The sequence below is a fragment of the Spermophilus citellus genome (genome assembly GCF_964194105.1).
Source record: "Spermophilus citellus genome assembly, chromosome: 5".
Classification (NCBI taxonomy): Eukaryota; Metazoa; Chordata; class Mammalia; order Rodentia; family Sciuridae; genus Spermophilus; species Spermophilus citellus.
The window spans coordinates 10,364,803-10,383,965 of record NC_138186.1 but is presented as its reverse complement, the minus strand read 5'-3'; the positions used below and the strand labels follow the sequence as shown (position 1 = coordinate 10,383,965).

The window sequence follows — 19,163 nt, the reverse complement described above, 5'->3', positions numbered from 1 at the left end:
ACCGAGGATTCCTCTTGGTGCGTGGCCCAGTTTTCCTTAGGACCGGCTCCAACCCCTCCCAGACACCGCCTCCCCGCGCCGCCACGCTTCGAGGCCTTCCCCGGGGAAGCCTCACGTCCCTCCCCCGCCGCCGCGGGCGGTGCGCGCGCGATTCCTCGATTCCACAGGCGGTTCGCGCCGCGGGTGGGGGCGGGGCGCGGGCCGGGGCGGTCGCCGCCGGGGGAGGGGGCCGGGCCGGCCGGGGGCGGGCCGGCGTGGGGAGTTCCTCGCTCGCGGACCACACGCCCCGCCGGCCAATCCCGAGCCAGCCTCTAGCAGTGTCGCACGCGGGACACGTCCAAGCGTTTGTTGGCAGGGCCAGCGAGGGGAGGAGGCGGGGAGTAGGGAGGGGAGTTGAGTGACAGACCCCGCGGGGCAGGCTGGGAATCGTAGTTCTCAGCTCCCGTGGCCATAGCCATTTTGTAGTCGGGGGACTACAACTTCCAGAAGATCAAGGGGACCATTCTAAGGTGCCCCGGGAATAGGCGGCTGTCCCCGGGGCCGGGCGTCCTGGGGCATTGGTACCCACCTGCCCGGCTGCAGGTAGACGCGAGGGCAGTGGCGTGGGCTCGCGTGTGGCGGCTGTGGGGTGCGCGGCAAGCAGGGAAAAGGGGCTGAGGTGGAGCGACCGAGCGTGCCGTGCCTTGAGCTAGGGAGCCTCTCTCAATTCCACGCCCGTGCTCGGCGTGGGAGCGACGCCGGAACCCTTGCCCGGGAAGGGTTCGTCGAGGCTTCCTGGGTGCCAGGTCGACGGGGCTGCGGGGGTCTTCTGGACTGGGCCAGGGGCGGTGGGCGCCGGGGTAGGCGGGCGCCCAGTGGCTCAGCTGTGGGAGTTTTCGGCTGGCGTGCGGTGGGGAATTGCCCGAGGAGCCCTAACTTGTATAAAAGCAGAGTCCATTTAAAGTTGGGCTGGATAGCCTCTCTCTCATTGGTTAGGGGGCTTGGAAAAAAGAGACTCGGCGAGCCCTCGCTGTGGTGCTGCGCCGCCGCCGCCGCCGCCGCCGCCGCTGGAGTTGACTCTTCTGCTCGCACTGCTGCTGCAGCACAAACGTGACTTCCAACATTTTTTATTTATCTTTCCCTTTTCTTTTCCAAGATGTAACTACAGATCAGACACTAAGGACCTTCACGTTTCGCTGATGTAGTTTTTGGAGGAAAAAGGGGGGGAGTGAAGGGCGTCGGTTTTTTTTCTTTTTTTTTTTTTTTTTGTGTGTGTATATGTGTTTCGGGGGAAATTTTCCATTATGAGTGTTTTACTAAAGTGAATTTTTTTTTGTTTGCTTCGTTCGTCTTTGGCTCTTTTTTTTTTTCCTTCCCAAATTCGGATTTATTTCAAGGCGAATCTGGCTTTGGGGGAAGAGGAAGAAAAGTCGGATTACAAGATCAACCACCACCAACAACAATAAAAACCACCAGGATATTTTTTTGCAAATTTCTGACGGCTTTAAATTCATGAAGCAATTGTCCCCTTTTGCAATCAGCATTTGGATCTCAGAATGAGCAAGGAAAGACCCAAGAGGAATATCATTCAGAAGAAATACGTAAGTGCTCCTAACAACACATCCTTTGACTTGCAGTTTTAAGCAATGGCTGTGAATGTCAAGTTTATAGATAATTCTGCAGCTGAAGGGTTTTAAACACAGCGTCCGATAAGGCTGTTTCTTTCTTTTCTGAAAGAGGGCTTTTCAGGCAAAGTCGTGTCTGCCTAGTTTGTTTGAAAAAACAGATTGGTGTAGAGATACCTCAAGTGAATAAATTGACCTCGAATGACACAAACATAATCTAGTTTTAGATGAAAGGCAAGGGATTTTGGTGGAGCTTGGGGTGGGGGGGCTGCGGTAATGTAAGTAAACTGCATTCTCGGGCGGATTTGGCCCCGTATTGCACTTTGCATGCAAATGAGCGTATGTTATTATTATTAATGTTATTTGGAAAATCGTGTAAGGCGTGTGTGCTGGAAACCCTTTAAGTTGCAATCCAGGGTCCGATTATGGCGATCTTCTCCTTGCACTGGCACATGAAATTTAATGTATGTGGTCGTTTGGCTTATCTGGTTTGTACCATGAACCAGTTGGGAATCATGTTACAGCGAATGCATTTGTTGGGATTGACTTTAATAATGAGGCTGGTTTTGTTTAAAAAAATTCATGGTTTCCAGTTTTAGGAGAAAAAGACACTGGGTTTAATGTTTTTAAGTATGTCTGTGAATGCATTTACGACTACAGATAATTTATCCCTGTTAACTGGCTTTCTGAAATTAGGTGATTATTCAGAGATTTAAATGGTTTGGAATAGTTAAATTTGTTTTGTGCATGGTACAGCTACGTTTTGATTGGCATGGCGATTGTTTTTGTTTTGTGTATGGTGGCTTTTTTTTTTTTTTAAGTTTGAGGGGAGGGAGCTAAGGGGGACCGAGGGATTAACCAAATATGCTCTCTAGTGATCGGTGATTAGCTGCATGCTTTAAAGCAAAGAACTCATTTTTTTAAAAGAAAAAAGGTCAAATGAACATACACAAGGGATATAACGTTAAAAAAGTTTTATTTAACTTCACTCGACAAATTGATGTTAATATTTTCCTTTCTGATCAGTATGAAGTGTGTAATGGGAGATGACCTTCGGGGTAGTGGTTTTGTAAAAAAATATATTTAATGGAAAAGCTGAATGCCTCTTGTGGAGGGTTGATTCCATCTAGACACGTAAACTTCAACTATGAAAGAAATGCAAGCCTAAATTATCAAGCTCAACTTACAAAGCTGGTCCATAAAGAATTTAAGAATTAAAATACATCCGCATTGCAGAGGGCTGGGTAGAATGCAAAGGACTAGTTTAAACTCGGGCTGTAGAAACTGCAAGGAGACAACCTTGCCTCGGAGCGTGGACGCCTTCCCGGGGCATGTCCGTTTCGGATGCAGCTACAAAGCAGATGGGGTAGAACTTGGACAAGAACCGCCTCCCCTTCCCTCCCCTCCCCTCCCCTCCCCTCCCGGACCGCGTCGAGTTGGAGATCAGAGTGGGGTGGGCTTTTTTTGTTGCCAGTGACCAGCGGGTCGTGTCGGTTCCGGGCGTTCGGCCGCAGCCCGTAGGGAGCGAGTTAGCGCTGCGGGAGCGGAGCCGGTGCTCCCGACGTGCTCGAGCCGGCTGCGGCGGGGAGGGCGCGCGGGGGTCGCGGCGGGCTGGGCCGGGGCCGGCGGGCGCGCGCGCGGCCTGTAGGGGGCAGACTCCGGGCTGCGGGCGGGCGCCGGGCGCCCGGAGCCGGCTCGCGGGCCGGCGGGCGGGCGAGCGAGTGGGTGGGGCGCGGGGCGGCGCGGCCCGCGGGGCCCGGGCGCGGGCGCGGGCGGGGGCGTGCCGGGGAGGGGGCGCGCCGCGCACAGCTGCACGGCGCCCCCCACCGTGCGCACGGCCGAGCATGGCGGCTGCGGCGGTCCTGCCCGCGCCCCGCGGCCTGCCCCTCCGGCGCCGACGCAGTCTCGAGAGCAACAGGTTAAGCCGGCGAGACGTCAGCGCGCCCCCTCCCCGCCCCCCGGCCCTTCCCCCGCCGCGCGCCTCCGCCCCCCGCCCCTCCCTCCGCCCCCCGCCGCTCCCGGTCCCTGGCCGCTCCCGGCCGCGTTCTGTTGTCATTGTGACGTCACAAAGGGACGGGCCCGGGTGGAACCTTCCCTCCTCCTTCGTGACGTCAAAAGTCGGGCGGGAGGTTCCAGCGCTGCAGGGCTGCGGGGGGAGGAGGGAGCGGGCGGGGGCGGGGGCTTCCGCGCAGGGGTGCCGCGGCGTGGGGGGAGGAGGAGGAGGAGGAGGAGGAGGAGGAGGAAGAGGATGCTCTCGGCCTCTGCCTTCCGCCCCGAAACGCCGCACGCCCCGCCAGGTGAGCAATGGAGGGCCTCTGGTCCCCAAACTTGTGCCTCTGGACCTGGTTCTGGAGCCTCTCAGCGGGTGGGAGCAGGGAGCAGGCGTCTCCTTTCTGCAGGAATGTTTTCACTTCCTCACTTGCAGTTCTCCTGATGGCCTTGCGTTCCCACTGTGGTCACCTCATCCAGTGCTAATGGAAACGAAGGAAACTGCATTCGGGGAAAGTTTTCCTTTCTGGAAGGACCGTGTGGTGCATTTGTCCACTTTGTCACTTAAAGTCGTGTTGGGGGTGTCTTGCAGGATGTGGCCGGATGCCTTGTAGAGGGGATGCTTCAAGGCAGCAACCCTGCAGCCTCAGGTGGAGGGGCTCTCTTGCTGTGTCGGCTCTTTGCCTATGGAGTGGTTTTTTGGGGGGGCAGGGGCGGAGTGAGGGAGGATTTGGCCATTTAGAAGAGCACAGAACTTTTTTTTTTTTTGGCGGTATTGGGGATGAAATCCATGGGTGCATGCTAGGCAAGAGCTCCACCATTGGGTTACAATTCCAGCCCAACACAGGACTTCAGTCTGAAGGTGCTCTGGGCTAACTTCTCAGTAGAACAAATGGCTCGCTTTCTGTCTCGTTCATTTTTCTGTAAAATGGGAAAATACCTGCCTTTGTTAATTCACTAAGTCATTGATACGATCTTGTGGATGGAAGATGTAAAACAGAGTGCTTCTTTATATATAAGGTGGCCTTATTAGTTGAACCGGGTGGAAGGCAGCATGTTTCCTACAATTGGTCTCAAAAGCCTTAGATGCTTGCCGAGTGCCATTTAGTTTATTGCCTTAGCAGAGCAGACTTTGGGGGTGTGATTGTACATGATAGGCTTTGGGAGAAATGATTGTTATATTTCTTATTAAATGACATCCTTGAGAAGCTCGTAAATTGCAACATAATCTCGTCTTAATTGTGTCGGGCACGACTCCCACTACAATACCTTAAGTAACTGGAAACATTTGCCTTTTAGAGCCCCAATCCACTTGGACAATAAAACAGTTGCTTGTTTTGCTCTGTGAATGTTTTCTCCCATTTCCATCGCTACTACACTGGTTGATTATTCTTAGGGAGAATAACAGGATAGCCAGGCTCCACAACTGTTTGGTCTTAGTTTTACAGCAGGTATGAGCTTGAAATAAATCTCTGCCACATGAAGATGTGATTCATGCAGTGGTGGTGAAAACCAACTACCAGTTTGATTTCTAGGACAGCTCAAACAGAATTTGTACCATTAAGTTGTAAGTTTTAAGCATCTTAGTTTCCTGATTTAAAAACAGTGTGACTTAAAAACTGGAATAAGTTTGCTTAATAAGATTCAAAGGCAGAATTTACAATAATTACATAGAGTTGTAAAGAAAAAAATGAAAAAAGAATTTACACCCAACAAAGTGTTTTGGATTTATAAGTTTTTTGTTGTACTGCTGATTGAACCAGTGGTGCTCTACTGGTAAGCTACATCCAGCTCTTTTGTTTATTTTTTAAATGTTGAGACAGGGTCTCACTAAGTTTCCCAGGCTGGCCTTGAACTTTTGATCTTTCTGCCTCCAGAGTGACTGGGATTACAGTTATGTATACCTGGCTGAGCTTTTTGGTTTTTATTTATTTTTTTTTTACCTCTTTAACAAAAAATGTCATAAGGTTATTTTGCAGTTATTGTAGAACTTGCATAAGTTAAATAAAGGATTTTTTTTAAAGAGAGAGAGAGAGATAGAGAATTTTTAAAAATATTTTTTAGTTTTCAGCGGACACAATATCTTTGTTGGTATGTAGTGCTGAGGATCGAACCCGGGCCGCACGCATGCCAGGTGAGCGCGCTACCGCTTGAGCCACATCCCCAGCCCGCATAAGTTAAATAATTGCCACATTTTTTCTTTCCTGAGGTGTTCACATGGCTTTCTTTCTCCTTGTTTCTAATAGTGAAAAACCTTGCCCTGCCCATGGCAAGTCTAAGGCAGAGTCATTTTAGCATAATGATGACCATGCAAAAAGCACTTGCTGTATAGAGAGGGGACAAAAGTAATATAGTCAAGTACAAAGTATGTCACTAAAATTCAAAATGGAAAATAACTTTGTCTGAAAAGTTCCGTTTGGTGTATTATTACGTGGGTCATTACCCTCTGTAACTAATATTAGACTTGTATGTCCTCATAGCTACTGCCCCAAATAGCCAACCAGAATTGAATTCTTTTGTACTTAGAGTGTGTAAATCATAGTTGGTTAAACCAGTCCTTGTTGCTGGATTGAGGGCAGTTGATTCACTTCCAAGTGCTTTGGAAACACTCCAGTCTTAATAGATATACCCTGCTCCAAAGTTTACTTAAACTTTTCTTTTTCAGAATGAGAAAATCTTTTGGAGTATATAATTGATATCTATTACGTTCAAAGTAGAAAAAGTAGGAATTTTTTTTTTCTCCTTTCAAAAAAGACAAGGGAAAACTCATACTAATCCTAGTATATAAACACTTGTAAAGGCTAAACTGAAGGGTTTTTTGGTGTGTGCTGGGGATGGACCTCCATCCTCACTCGCCTCATGCTATGTAATGCTCTATCACTGAGCTGAATTCCCATCCCTGTGGTGAATTTAATCTAGTGTTCTGCCCTCCCTCGTGATGGTGTGTCCATTCAGACTCTTGACATTTTTATTTGAATTCTGGTTATATTGTTCAGTCCTTTTATGTTACTGGTCCAGGCTTCCCTAGGATTACAGTTTCGCCTCCCCTAACCACCTTCTACCTACCCAATTTACTTGCCCTTGGGGGCAGAACTTCCTGGCTGATACCCCAGTACACAGCTTCTGGCCAGTGGGCAGCTCTGGGATGTCCCTCTGTCCTCTTTGGCTCCCACCCAGAAGGCTTGCCAAGTGTCAATTGTTTGTTCCCAAATCTGCTTATTCCAGTTGGGCTTCTTATTGTAATTGCAATTAAATATTATGTAAACCTTGAAATAAGTGTGAACAGAATTGGTTTCTATGAAAACTTGTAAGTTGATTGTTTTGGGTGAAGACTTGATAAAAGTACTAAAACAACAAGGCTTTTAAATTTTCTGGATTCTTCCACATGCACTGCTTTGTAATTCATCCCTGCCTCCACCCCCTTTTTTTTTTTTGGTGGGCTAGGAGTCTAACCCAGAGCCTTCCAGAATGCTAGACAAGTGCTCTACCACTGAGCCACATCCCCAAACCCCGATTGTTGTTTTAAGACCCAAACTTCAGGTACATACAGATATCTTTCTCGGCTAAAAAGCATAATGTGAAACAACCGTCAAAGAAGTTTCATACTCAGAAATAAGACCATAGCTCTATATGAAAAGATTAGCCACCAAAAGCACGTTTGTATGTTTAAGGTTTAAAAAAAAAAGTAATCTTCTTATTTTTTAAATAAAAATTTCTTGCCCGCCAAACTTTTTTTCCATTAAAGAGAGGAGAGAGAGAGAGAGAGAATCTTTAAAATATTTATTCTTCATTTTTCGATGGACACAACATCTTTATTTTATTTTTTTTTGTGGTGCTGAGGATCGAACCCAGTGCCCTGCCCATGTCAGGCGAGTGTGTTACTGCTTGAGCCACATCCCCAGCCCTAACTAGCCAACTTTTGTCCCTGTTACTCTTGAGAATGGTGTTTCTAAATGTAGAAACATTTAGCCTTAATTCTCAAACATAAACTATATTCCATCTAATTTGTGCAGGCATAGGTAAAATGTGGCCTTTACCCTATTAGGCAAGTCTTCTACTACTGAATTATCCCCAGGCGGGGGCCCCATTTTAAAATATTAGCGTCAATGGACTTATTTATATCCGGTGCTGAGAATCGAACCCAGTGCCTCACACATGCTAGGCAAGTGTTCTACCACTGAGCCACCACCCCAGCCCTCTTTATTTTTTTATTTTGAAACAGTCTAAGTTGCTGAGGCTGGCCTTGAACTTGGAATCTTCTGTCTCAGCTTCCTGAGTGGCTAGGATTACAGGTGTGTGCCATCACTCCAGGTCTTTTGTTTTGGAGACTGAATCCAGGGGTGCTCAACCACTGAGTCACATCTCCAGCCCTTTTTATATTTTATATTTTTGAGACAGGTCTCATTGAGTTGCTTAAGGCCTCCCTGAGTTGCTGAGGCGGGCTTTGAACTTGATTCCTCCTGCTTCAGCCTCCTAAGCAGCTCGGATTACAGGCATGTGCCGCCACTGTGCCCAGCATCCGCTTGGCTTTCTTAGAGTCGGGGCAGGAAAGGCCTGTGTTGTACAGATGCAGATGTAGTCTCAGCTGGCATGGTGTAGCCAGACTTGAGCCAGCAGACCAAGCTAGCCTTCTTCAGCTTTAGTCCTCCAGGGCTCTTTCCACTTATACCAGTTTGTCTTACTCCCAGTTTCACTGTTGTGAGGTTGCTGCCCATCTCCCCTGGGGGCTCCCTCTGCTATTTGAAGAAATGCCCCAGAAGCACTGTGATTGTACAGAACTGGCACGCAATACTGGCCTTTTTTTGAAAGCCTTGTGAAGACCCAGTCAATTCTGAAATAACCGCCCACATTTATGGATGGTTTCCATAGCAAGTTCACAAGAGGGAAAAAAAGGGGATTTTGAGTTCATTTTACAGAAGGGAAAACTAAGTCTGTTCGTATGGTTAAAGCCTGCATCTCTTCCTCCGTCTTCCCCCTTCCTCCAAATTGGTTGAACCCAGAAGCGCTTTACCACTTAGCTATATCCCCAGTCCTTTTTACTTTTTAAAGTAAAAAATTGTTCAGGCAGGTCTTAGCCTCCTGAGTAGCTGGGGTTACAGTGAGCGCCACTGTGCCCTGTTGTCTGTGATTCTTAGTTCAGATTAAGCAGGTGAAATGAAAGATCCATGTAGCTCTGCAAAGGGGAGAAAAGGTCTTAAATGGCTTTTGCCAGCCTTCAGAGAGGCTTTTGGCTTAAGAAAGTTTGGGAAGTGAAGATGATTTTTTTTCCCCCTTTCCAGTTTCCCAAAACCAGGAGAGTGTCAGTTTCAAGTGTGGGTTTGTGTTTTTTTGTTGGTGATGGCTAGGGATGAACCCTGGGCCTCCATATGGTAGTCAAGTGTTCTTCCACTGAGTTTCTGCCCCCTCCCTCAGTCCTGTTTGTTGTTTTTTGAAGCACCAGTTGGTGGAGCTACCCGCTTATCCCCAGCTGGCTGTCTCTTTGAGTCATCCTTAGAAGAAGAGCTGATATCCCAGTACCTGTTGGGACTGGCTGGTTTGTGCTGTTTGTTTGTTTGTTTGTTTTTGGGCTGTCCTGTGCATTGAACTCAGGGTCTCCTGATGCTAGTCAATTGCTTTACTACTGAGTAAAGAATTGTTTTAAAATTTTATTTTGAGACAGGTCCTCACTAAGTTGCCCAAGCTGGCCTCAAATCTGTGATACCTTTGTAGGTGTGCCATCACACCTGTAATTTGTGTTATTGCTTTTTAAAATATTTTTAGTACTGGGGCTCAAACCCAGGGGTACTTAACCGCTGAGCTACCTCTCCCCCTTTTTTGGTTCTGAGACAGGGTTTTCCTAAGTTGCTGAGGCTGGCCTCAAACTTTATACTGAAACAGCAGCCCAGATGTTTCTGATGCCTGAATGTGGGAGATCTTTTGGCATCTGTTTTATTGCTTTCTTTTTAATCTGGGTAGCTTTTTCTCATTGTTTCCTAACTTCCATTTTGGGGAGGGCTCAGTCTATAGTGGTGATGTATATTATCTCTTGGTTCTCATTTCTGCCAGCTGTTGAAGTGTTTGGTGCCTGTGGGGGCAGAAACAGGTGCCAGGAGGAAATGAGAAGGGATTAGGACTGGACATGTGTTTCTTGCATTTATTCCTTCCATAGGTTTGTAGGGGTGCTGAATCAATGCTTATTCTTTCGGGCAGTGGAACACTGGCTTTGTGTATATGCGTTATTACTACTAATATGGGGGCTTTGGGCATGAAAGGCCTCGGATAGGCTTGCTGTGAGTGTACCGGGGACTTTTTGGTAATGGACAAGATTGGGAGTGTGAGCTAAGGTTCGGCTCTCTGTTAAACTGACTGTGTGTCGTTGGGCATGAAACAACCTCACTGAATGCTTCCTCATCCAGAAAGATTGTTCTGAGGAGTAGGGTGCAATGGCGCATGTCCAGAGTTCAAAGCCAGCCTCAGCAACAGCGAGGTGCTTAGCAACTCAGTGAGACCCTGTCTCTAAATGAAATATGAAATAGGGCTGGGGGTGTGTGGCTCAGTGGTTGAATGCCCCTGAGCTCAATCCCTGGTCCAAAAAAATCTTGTTCTGTGTACTTGCCAGGTTTGTTGCTGGGAGAACTAGGGAGATTTTTGATGTGAAAGCACTTTGTAAACTGCATACTGCTGCGCAAGTGCTCAAGGTATTATCACACAGTTGGAGATCCCCAACTTGGAGACATTAGGCTGCCGGTGGCCTTCCTTGCTGACTCAGAAATAAATGAATCCTGTGAATTCAGAGCAAGCAACAGATCTACACTGGGATTTTGAGCAAGAGTTTAAAGATAAGAAGAAGCCTTGTGCGGGTGGTTCTGTAATCCAGTACTTGGAGGCTGGGACAGAGGGATTCCAAGTTTGAGACTAGACTAGGCAATTTAGGAGACCTTGTCCCAAAATAAAAAATAAAAGTGCTGGGGATGTGGCTCAGTGATAGAGTGCCCCTGGGTTCAATTCCTAATTCTTAGGGAAAAAAAGGTCACATGATCACCTCCCACCTGCACACCATGTTTTTGAACGTGAGTTTCTGTTTTATAAGCTACTATTTGACTCCCAGCCTTTTCTGGGTGGGGAATGAAAGAGGGATAGATTGAGAATTAAGATTAGAGTGGCACTGAATCCTTGCACAGATGTTTAACCAAAGGTGTTTAGAGTAGATCTTTGAGGAATAATCCTCCAGATAGAAAGTCTGATCATATCCTGCCGTGACTCCTGTGGCCTTCAGGATCCTGTGTCAACCAGGTTGCCTTTTACCTCCTCATCAAGCCCTTCTTGTTGTACCCTGAGTTTTCCTGTCCCCACCCACTCCACACTCTGGGCTTCTCCTGAGTCCCTCCTCTCTTTAACTTTGCAAGTTCTGGTTGAACTGGCTGAGGGATGCCTGAGGCTTTAAGAGTAGCCTGCCACCTTTTTACCCTCATCAGCCAGTTCCTCTTCTCTGGCTGGGCTCCACCCACTTACTTCTGGGTTCTGGAGTTACTTGCTGACATGACGGGCACCCTGTTAACTTCCACAAAAGTAGAGGCTGAATTTTATATCATGGTGGGTGAGAGCTAACGTCAGAGATGGTATGCAGTCCCTGATGCTACTTAGGAGCCGCAGAGAATTGCTGTGGATCTGGTGGGGAAAGATGGAGCTAATGAATCAGAATTCCACACTCCTCATTTTAAAGCTGAGAACCCCAGCTACATTGTCAGATGACCCCTCACAGCCGTGGTGTGAAGGCCAGTCCCTGACCCAGCAGTAGAAGGCCTTTGCAGTTGCCTGCTTTGGACTGGTCTTCGACATCGTTCCTCTTTCCAGGTGTGTTCTTAGTTGTCCATGGTAACTGCAGAAATTGATTCATTTTCATGCAAAATAAAGTTCACGTGTAATCCCTGAACCTTAAACCTTCATTAAGCCACTCGATTTTCCTCTTGTGAAAATGGTGTTTGGGCTGTGATCAAGTACTCAGATGAAAATTATTGAAATCACCTACTAGATGTTCCTCTACTGTGCATGCGTAGTTCACATACATAGCTCGTTACCTGCTTTTTGCTGTTATAGCTTAACCTCAGTTATCAAAATACAGTAATTTCTAATGGCTTCCAGGACTTGTTTCATGGGTATGTCACTTGACCTGTCCCCCTTGATGGCTTTTCCACAGGTTTAGGGCCCCTGAACTAAATGATGTATCTTGCAGCATGTAACTCAAGTCTGGAGCATGGCGTTACTGAGCCAGAAGTATCTGTGTTTACCTTTTGGTCCCTGGTACCACATTGCCTTCCTGGAGAAGACCATGCTAATTTACGTTTCCACACGCAGTGTGTGTTAGGCCAGTGGGTTGGTTTGTTTGTTGGCTTTTAAAAACCAATACAGGCACTTGTAAGGAGTAGTAAAGATGTCAGTTGGGTTTTATTTAAGTTTCCATTTGCTTTCCTTGTCCTCTCTCAGGGCATTTAGAACTAAATGAGATAAGATATGTGAAAACACTTTGTAAAACAAAATTGCTCTAAGAACACAATGTGCTGTTAGTCAGAGGGCGCTGGTGGTGCGGGGAAGGGGAGAGCAGGGGTCATGGTACAATGGCATTTTTTATATTTATGAGGTTCCTCCTTTTGTGGGGACATGGGAGCTACTGGAGTAATAGAGTTGACCCCAAATCCTATTGTTTGCATCTTCAGCCCTGTTTGTGAGGTGGGCTTTATGTGGCTGTCTTGGAATGTTTGCTGCCGGGTCCTGGGTCCTGGCATTGCGTTTGAAAGTAGGGTGCCTTCATCCTGAGAGAGAAGTTTAATTGAGCAGGGGTGCAGAACCCTGCGGGAAGCCTTGGAGTCAGGCTGAAGTTGAGGGTTCGGCTGTTTGTGTATTGTTGATCTTGGGGTTTCTTTATAAGATGGGAAGAATTACAACACCATTGTTGGTCCTTCTGAGTCATTTTCGGGGAGACAGATCATGTGTGAACATATGAAGTGCTTTGCAAGCTGTCACTAGCTAAATCTGGGTTATTCTAAGTCCTGCAGGTCTTTGTGGCTGTAATTCTCCACGTTCAAGGTCGAGGAGAGAAGAGCCTGGGTCATGGCTGTGACAGCATACTCTGGTTATCTGGGGAAGAGGATGTCTGCTCTGGGTGCTCAGTGACAGCTTTCTCTTCCTCTCTTATGGAAAGGTGGAGCCAGGTGCGTTGTTCCTTCTTTCTCCCTGATTGTGAGCATGCCATGGGGTCCCAGTGTGGCTGGGAAGCTGTGCTCCTCTGCTGTGTTTAAGAGAGTGCTCCGGGATGAACTTCCTTGCCTGCCCTTTCCATTCCCTAGTCAAGACATCCCTTTAGAGATGAGGTGGAACATAACGCTTATTGGTTTTACCCAAATTGCCCCCTTTCCCATTCTTGCTCTGCCCAAGCCCTGAAGCTGCGTTTGTTCTATTTTCAGCTTGTAATAAGGTCTTGATGTTGGAGGATGAAAGAGCCAGTGTGGATGGAAGGCATTTAATAAGGAGCCTTGGTCTGGGCGCCCAGTGAAATTGGTAGCACATGGTTCTCATCTGCCTGGAAGGGTTGTGGTTATGTTGTCTTGCCTCTGCTGGAGCCGGGATGTCACCAGACCTGGCCTTCCACGTGCCGCACAGCTCCTTTTCAGACTGATGTTGCTGAGTGGCAGAGGCCGATGCCCAGTGCACAGTGGGCTTGGTTTGTTTGTTTCTTTCCTTTTATTTTTATGGTGCTGGGGGTTGAACCCAGGGCCTTGTGCATGTGAGGTAAGCACTCTACCAACTGAGCTATGTCCCCAGCCCTGTTTTTGTTTGTTTTTTTTTTGGGTACAGGGGATTGAACTCAGGGGCACTTGACCACTGAGTCACATTCCCAGCCCTATTTTGTGTTTTATTTAGAGACAGGGTCTCACTAAGTAGCTTAGCGCCTCACTGTTGCTCAGGCTGGCTTTGAACTTGCGATCCTCCTGTCTCAACCTCCCCAGCCCCTGTGTGCTACATGTTGTCATTTGTAAAAGGATTTAGGGCCACAATGAGCTGTCATCCCAGGAACAAATAATTTTTGCTACTGTTTGACTAAAATTCAATTTGTAAACGCAGAAAGTGACAAGCAGATTAAATTATGGGCAGTAGTAGGTAGTTGTCTTTCTAAAATCAGCAGCAGTGTTTGGGGCTGAGTAGGGTCAGGGTCCCCCCCTTTGTTTCAGCTTTGAAAACTTGACCCAAAACTTTAATTAAAGGCGAGTTTTGCTAAGTAGTACTTTAGTGTTTGTACTGACACCCTGAAAGAACTTTTAATCTGGAAGAATTTTAGAGATGTATGAAAGTAATCCCCAGTGGTGATTACATCTTTGAGTGGCAGAGATCAGATTTCTTCTTAAATGCCAATGCAGTTTATCACTTTTTTCCACAGTGCATGGGGGTGCTGGGGAGGGTCTGGATTTCATAATGAACTTCTGAACTCAGTTACTTTAGAGGGAGAGATGGGTGGGTGTACCGCATGAGTCAGTTGTCTGTGTCTTTAAAAATGTTTTCAAATGCTCATTTTTGCATTGTAATCCTCAAAACTCTGGTTAGGATTCCAAACCATTGTGGTTGAGACGGAGCTGGAATCTGAAGGTGGCTGACAGAGTGGAAGGAAACCTCCTTTAAATGAGGAACATGTTTGGCTTGCCTCCTGTCCCAGAGTCTGGGCTCAGGGCATACCTAAGCCATGGCCAAGTTGAAGAGGTCAGGGAATGCTTGTTTTCATTCTGCTGGACTCCCCCCAGCTCCTGGTGTGGATGAACACCGTCCTGGGTCCTGCAGGAGTCCTGCTGTGTGCGCTCTGCAACTTGGGGTTGTACCAAGGTGCACAGTGCTGCACACGTGCTTGTGATCCGGGAGATTGCTAATGATGCTTATCAAATGTGTCTTTTTTTTTTTTGGCCCTGGCAGGCTGAAGCCTTTGACCTGTGGGGAGGGTGGGTCTGATTTGGAAGGAGCTGAAGCTGTCCCCTATCTCTCTCATCTGATTCCCTGCTCCAATTAAGTGACACCATTGCAGTACTGACCCTCTCATACCCCGGGATGAAATGCATTTTCTCCTTAGCCAACCTTTTCCCCCTGCATCCGTGAGACTTGCTGAAATTGTCATGTTTTTCTTTCCAGATTTATTGGAGCAGTAGGCAAAAGCTCCTTGGGAGTATAAATAATGATGATTATAAAGAACAGTCAGTTTACCAAGGAAGGCCATTATCTTTGACTTGCAAAGCTTTTACAGCCAAACATTGTTTACTTACAGTCTGTTTAATACAGATGAAGACCTTAATAGTATCTATTGTACCAGAACCTTTTTTCTCCCCTTGCATGTGGAGGTCACCTCAGTAAAGCACAGAGGATGTCACCTTGCCTGTGCAGAACGACTTGTTTCTCTTCTGCGTGGCCCACAAAGGCCTTGGATGGTGTTTTCTTTCAAGGAATATCGTTCCTGGTTGCTTTCTTCCACGCCATCAACGACAAAAATTCTCTGTGCTGGATGTTAAAACATTTGTTTTTCTTTGATACCAGGTATTGAACCCAGAGGTACTTTACCACTGAACTACATCCCAGCCCTTTTTATATTTCATTTTGAGACAGAGTCTTGCTAAGTTGCTTAGGGCATTGCTGAGTTGCTGACGCTGGCCTCCAACTTGCAGTCCTCCAGCCTCCCCAGGTGCACCACTGTGCCCAGCTGACTCTGTCTTAAATAAAATACAAGGACTGACGTAGGTGAGTACTCCAAGGCTCAATTCCTAGTTATCCTCCCCACACACAGGAAAAAAAAAAAAAAAAAAAGGGAAAGATAATTTAAAGTATCTACTCTGGCACCTAATATCTATTTATAAATGGTAGACTCTCCTGCTCTTAATTTAGCATGATACAGCTTCAGGGGAATAGAAAACCCGAAGTTGCAGTTTTTATTGTTGGGAGGATAAAGTCACCTGTCATAGCTTTTGATTGATTGAGATAGGCTCCCCACCATGTGGCCAGAAGCTGGCCTCAACTCCTGGGCTCTAATGATCCTCCTGCCTGAGCCTCCCTCATAGCTGGGACAGCTGATGGTAGGAATATCTGAACTCCCTCCCCGCCCCTCTAGCCCCCAGTGCTGAGGATGACTGGCTCTGAGGCACTTTTAAAAAAAATATTCTTTTTTAGTTGTTGATGGACCTTTATTTTATGTATTACATGTGGTGCTGAGAATTGATCCCAGTGTCTCACACTGTGTCATGGAGCTAGACCCCCGCCCTCTGAGGCCCTTTTAATATGTGACTGTCCTAGCAAAGCGGCAGCCAGCCCCTTAGCCTTCTTGTCGTCCTCTGGGAAGCCGCTCCATTTCTTGGCAGTTGTGTTTTCTTTGGCATGCTCATGGTAATTTAAATCAAGATGAGAGGCCTTTTGGGCATGGCAGTCTTTCCCTATGTAATTTTGGATGTGAATGTGATTTCTTTTTTAAACAGCTCTGTGGGTTTGGGTATATTCATAGATGCAGCCATCACCGTGATCAATTTTAGAACATTTTCATCACTCGGGAAAGAAACTCCATACCCAGTGGCAGTCCCTTCCCATCTCACCCTGGTTCCCCCAGCCTCTGGCAACTGCTAATCTTTCTGTCCCTGAGGATTTGCTTATTGTGGATATTGCACATGAAAGGGATCATGTGAAATCAATATGTGGCCTTGTGTGACGGACTTCTCACCTGAATGTGGATGCATCTCAGAAGCGCCGTGTCGTAGTGTTTCCTTCCCTTTCACGGCTGAGCACACGGCAGTGTGCGGCTTCCCCATCAGCTGCTGGATATTGGGGTGGTGTCCGTGTGTCCGTCTGGCCCTGTTAACGTGTGTGTTGGTGCCTTCTGAGAGAAGCCTGCACATACACAGCGTTCTGGGGCTCTGGGCTTGGCCCGTCCTCACTGTCACTGCTTCTCTTTACTGTCACTGACCTTCTTTTCTGTACCACTGACAAACTGGAAATGCTGGAACCACCTGCTCCACTCTCTCTGGTGCCACTTCCTGTTTTATCCTGGGAAGATTTGCTTTTGTGGTGCTCAGGTGTTTTTGGCTGTGGCTCTAAACGTGCATAAAGCTCTGGTTTCGCAGGGCCTGGCTCCTGTGTGAGTGTCCTTCCTTACCGCAGTCCCCTGCCCTTCAGTTTTGATTCTCTCGTCATTACCTCTCCATTGTCAAAGGACTGTGAGGACTGGGAGGACTGTTCACTTGGAAGTTCTCCCTGATGCTCTTGTTCCTTCCAAGCCTGTTAAACCCAAAATACTAAGAATATGAGCCCTTCCTAATGAACTGCTTGAAGAAATGGGAGGCGGATGGCGATTGACACATCTTCTTTTGATGTTTCTGATTGGACAGATTTATTATTCCCTTGTAGGTGCGAGACTGTTGAGATGTTCTGGTCTTTTATTGGCAATTTTTGTGAATTTGGAAGCTTTCAGAGAAAGCTTGAGCCAGCAGAAGAGCACGTGGCCCCCTGTTGCTGGGAGCATGCTGTGAAGGGGCGGGGGAGGGGGGCATCTTGCTGTGGATGTCCCCTTTCTTTGGTTCCTGGTGATAGGAAGCCAAATACCAGTGTTTCTGTTGGTGTTTTGAATCTTAAATTTATTACCAGGGCTCCGGTTCATCGTCCAAAACTTCATTACTAATGGTGCTTAATCACGGGGTGTGTGTGTGTGTGTGTGTGTGTGTGTGTGTTTCACCCTCCTGGGTTTTAGGGACGGGCTCTGAGTTCCACAGTGGACTCAGGTCATTAATTTGGCCTACCTAATGGGGAGCCTGACAGACGACTGTATTACATATTTTCTCTGCAGTGGCTGAATAGCCAAGAATTTATTTACCAAGAGGAGTTAATATTTTAAACTTGGCATTGTTTAACTGGATGTCTGTATTCTGCGGGGCTGGTTTTGTGTGGTGCACCTATAACCTACACACATACTTGTGCCGTTTCAAAAGCAAACTCCACATCCCTCCTACTAAAATTAAAATTGCTTATTAGAGCTAATTTTAAGAATTGAGTTAGAACTGCCCTATAATGTAATGCAGAATATTTCCCAATAATGCCTAGGTTAACAATGATAGTCTTGCTGTATTGTGCAAAAAAGGCTTCTGTTCAGACCCAGCTGGGTTTCGGGCTTAATTCATTGCTCTATGGTGGGATCACCACAGCTGCTGTGGGGCCTTTACAAATGCAAAAAAGCTGTCAGTGTTTGTTTCATCAGCTGCATAAGTGATGAGGGCCAAGTTGAGGAATCCATTCCAGGGTGCAGCGTGCAGGCTGCGGCCGTTCTTGTTTACAGAATTAGTGTGTTGGAGCTTTAACATAGTTGGCACGTCGTCTGCCCTTTAAATGCACAAGACTGAGGAACGGGACCAGTTGGTTGTCCTTGTCATGTTGGCCGGATCCAGCCCAGCCCTTGTCTTTTAGCAGCTAGGGCTCCAGTCTGCCGTGGGGCTTAACCCTCTTTGGATGTGGTTGGAGCACTGAGTTCTTGTCCCTTCAGTTCTTTATCCCAAATGTAGGTTTGTAGCCCTTTTTGGTTTGTTTTAAAGACAGTTATTGAGAGTTCCGTAATTAGGTTTTAAAGCCTTAACATCCTCCCAGCTCCAAATCCGTGTGACAGTTCAGATTCGGCTCTGTGAGATCGATTTTGTGAAGGGAGATTGCTTTGGGAATTCCCTCTCCCCATGGATACAGACGTGAAGGCCACTTCTGGACTGCGTAAAGGCCCACTGGACAGGCCACTTTCCACCAGTGAGAGGGGTGTTCTGCGGGGCATCTCTGGATGGCAGCCTTACCGTGTAGGGTGAACCCTAACTCCTAGGTCCTGTTGTAGCCAGGGCCCCATCCATGTTCTGTCCCCTTGGGGCTGGGCAAGCAGGAATTTGGTACTGGTGTCCATGGTCTTTCAGAGGGCACTGTTGAATTGTCCAGTCCCCTTTCTTATTTTTTTGTGGTGCTTGGGGTGAATTAAGGGCCTCACATGCTAAACCTGCTCCCTCCTCCCCCTTCCTTTTACCCCCATTTATTTCCAGGCCCTTCCCAGCTCCAGGGATTCTTGCCTGTGGCCAGGCTGCACTGGTCCTAGGCAGGTCTCTGAGCTACTGTGCTGGATGGGTTGCTCCCCTCTCCCACTGGAAGGCACTCAGGTGCTTTCCCATTTCACAGGAGAAAGGGCCCCAGGCTGAGGGGCTCCAAATTACAGCTCAGTGCTGATGAGCTTTATCTCAAAAAGATGCCTCCTGGCCTGTCCTTGGTTCCTCACCCTAGGAAGTGTCTCCAGCCACTGTGGACAACGGGGGGGGGGGGGGGGGGGCTGATGAAGTCCATGTGGCCTCTGTGCTGGAGAGTTTGGGGGAGCCTTGCCTGGCCTTGGCTATTTTACCTCTTAATTACAGCGAGGTTCCAGCAGCGGAGACAAATGCCATGTGTTTACCTTGCCAGTGTCTTCACCACCTCCCACCTTGCCTGCTGTGCTGCCCCTCACTCACTCAGGCTCTGAAGCCCACGTGCACACCCCGGAACAGTAGTAATGAAAGGAAAATAGCA

At 47.6% G+C, this 19,163-nt stretch overlaps 1 protein-coding gene across 4 annotated transcripts in view; it reads left to right on the top strand.

Annotated features, from left to right (window-relative positions):
* The first annotated feature begins 388 nt into the window (after positions 1-388).
* The window catches only part of JARID2 (jumonji and AT-rich interaction domain containing 2), a 229,289-nt gene continuing 210,514 nt past the window's right edge, over positions 389-19,163 (top strand). For 2 of the 4 annotated variants that reach the window (XM_081294272.1, XM_081294271.1), the window contains exon 1: positions 3,753-3,901. Coding sequence is in view for 2 of the 4 variants with exons in the window: in XM_081294274.1 (XP_081150400.1) it covers positions 1,536-1,580 (45 nt within the window). In the remaining 2 variants the exon portion in view is untranslated. Of the gene's footprint in view, positions 583-634; positions 1,581-3,752; positions 3,902-19,163 lie in introns of those variants that run through there. The other 2 variants (XM_081294274.1, XM_081294273.1) reach the window with 2 other exon arrangements.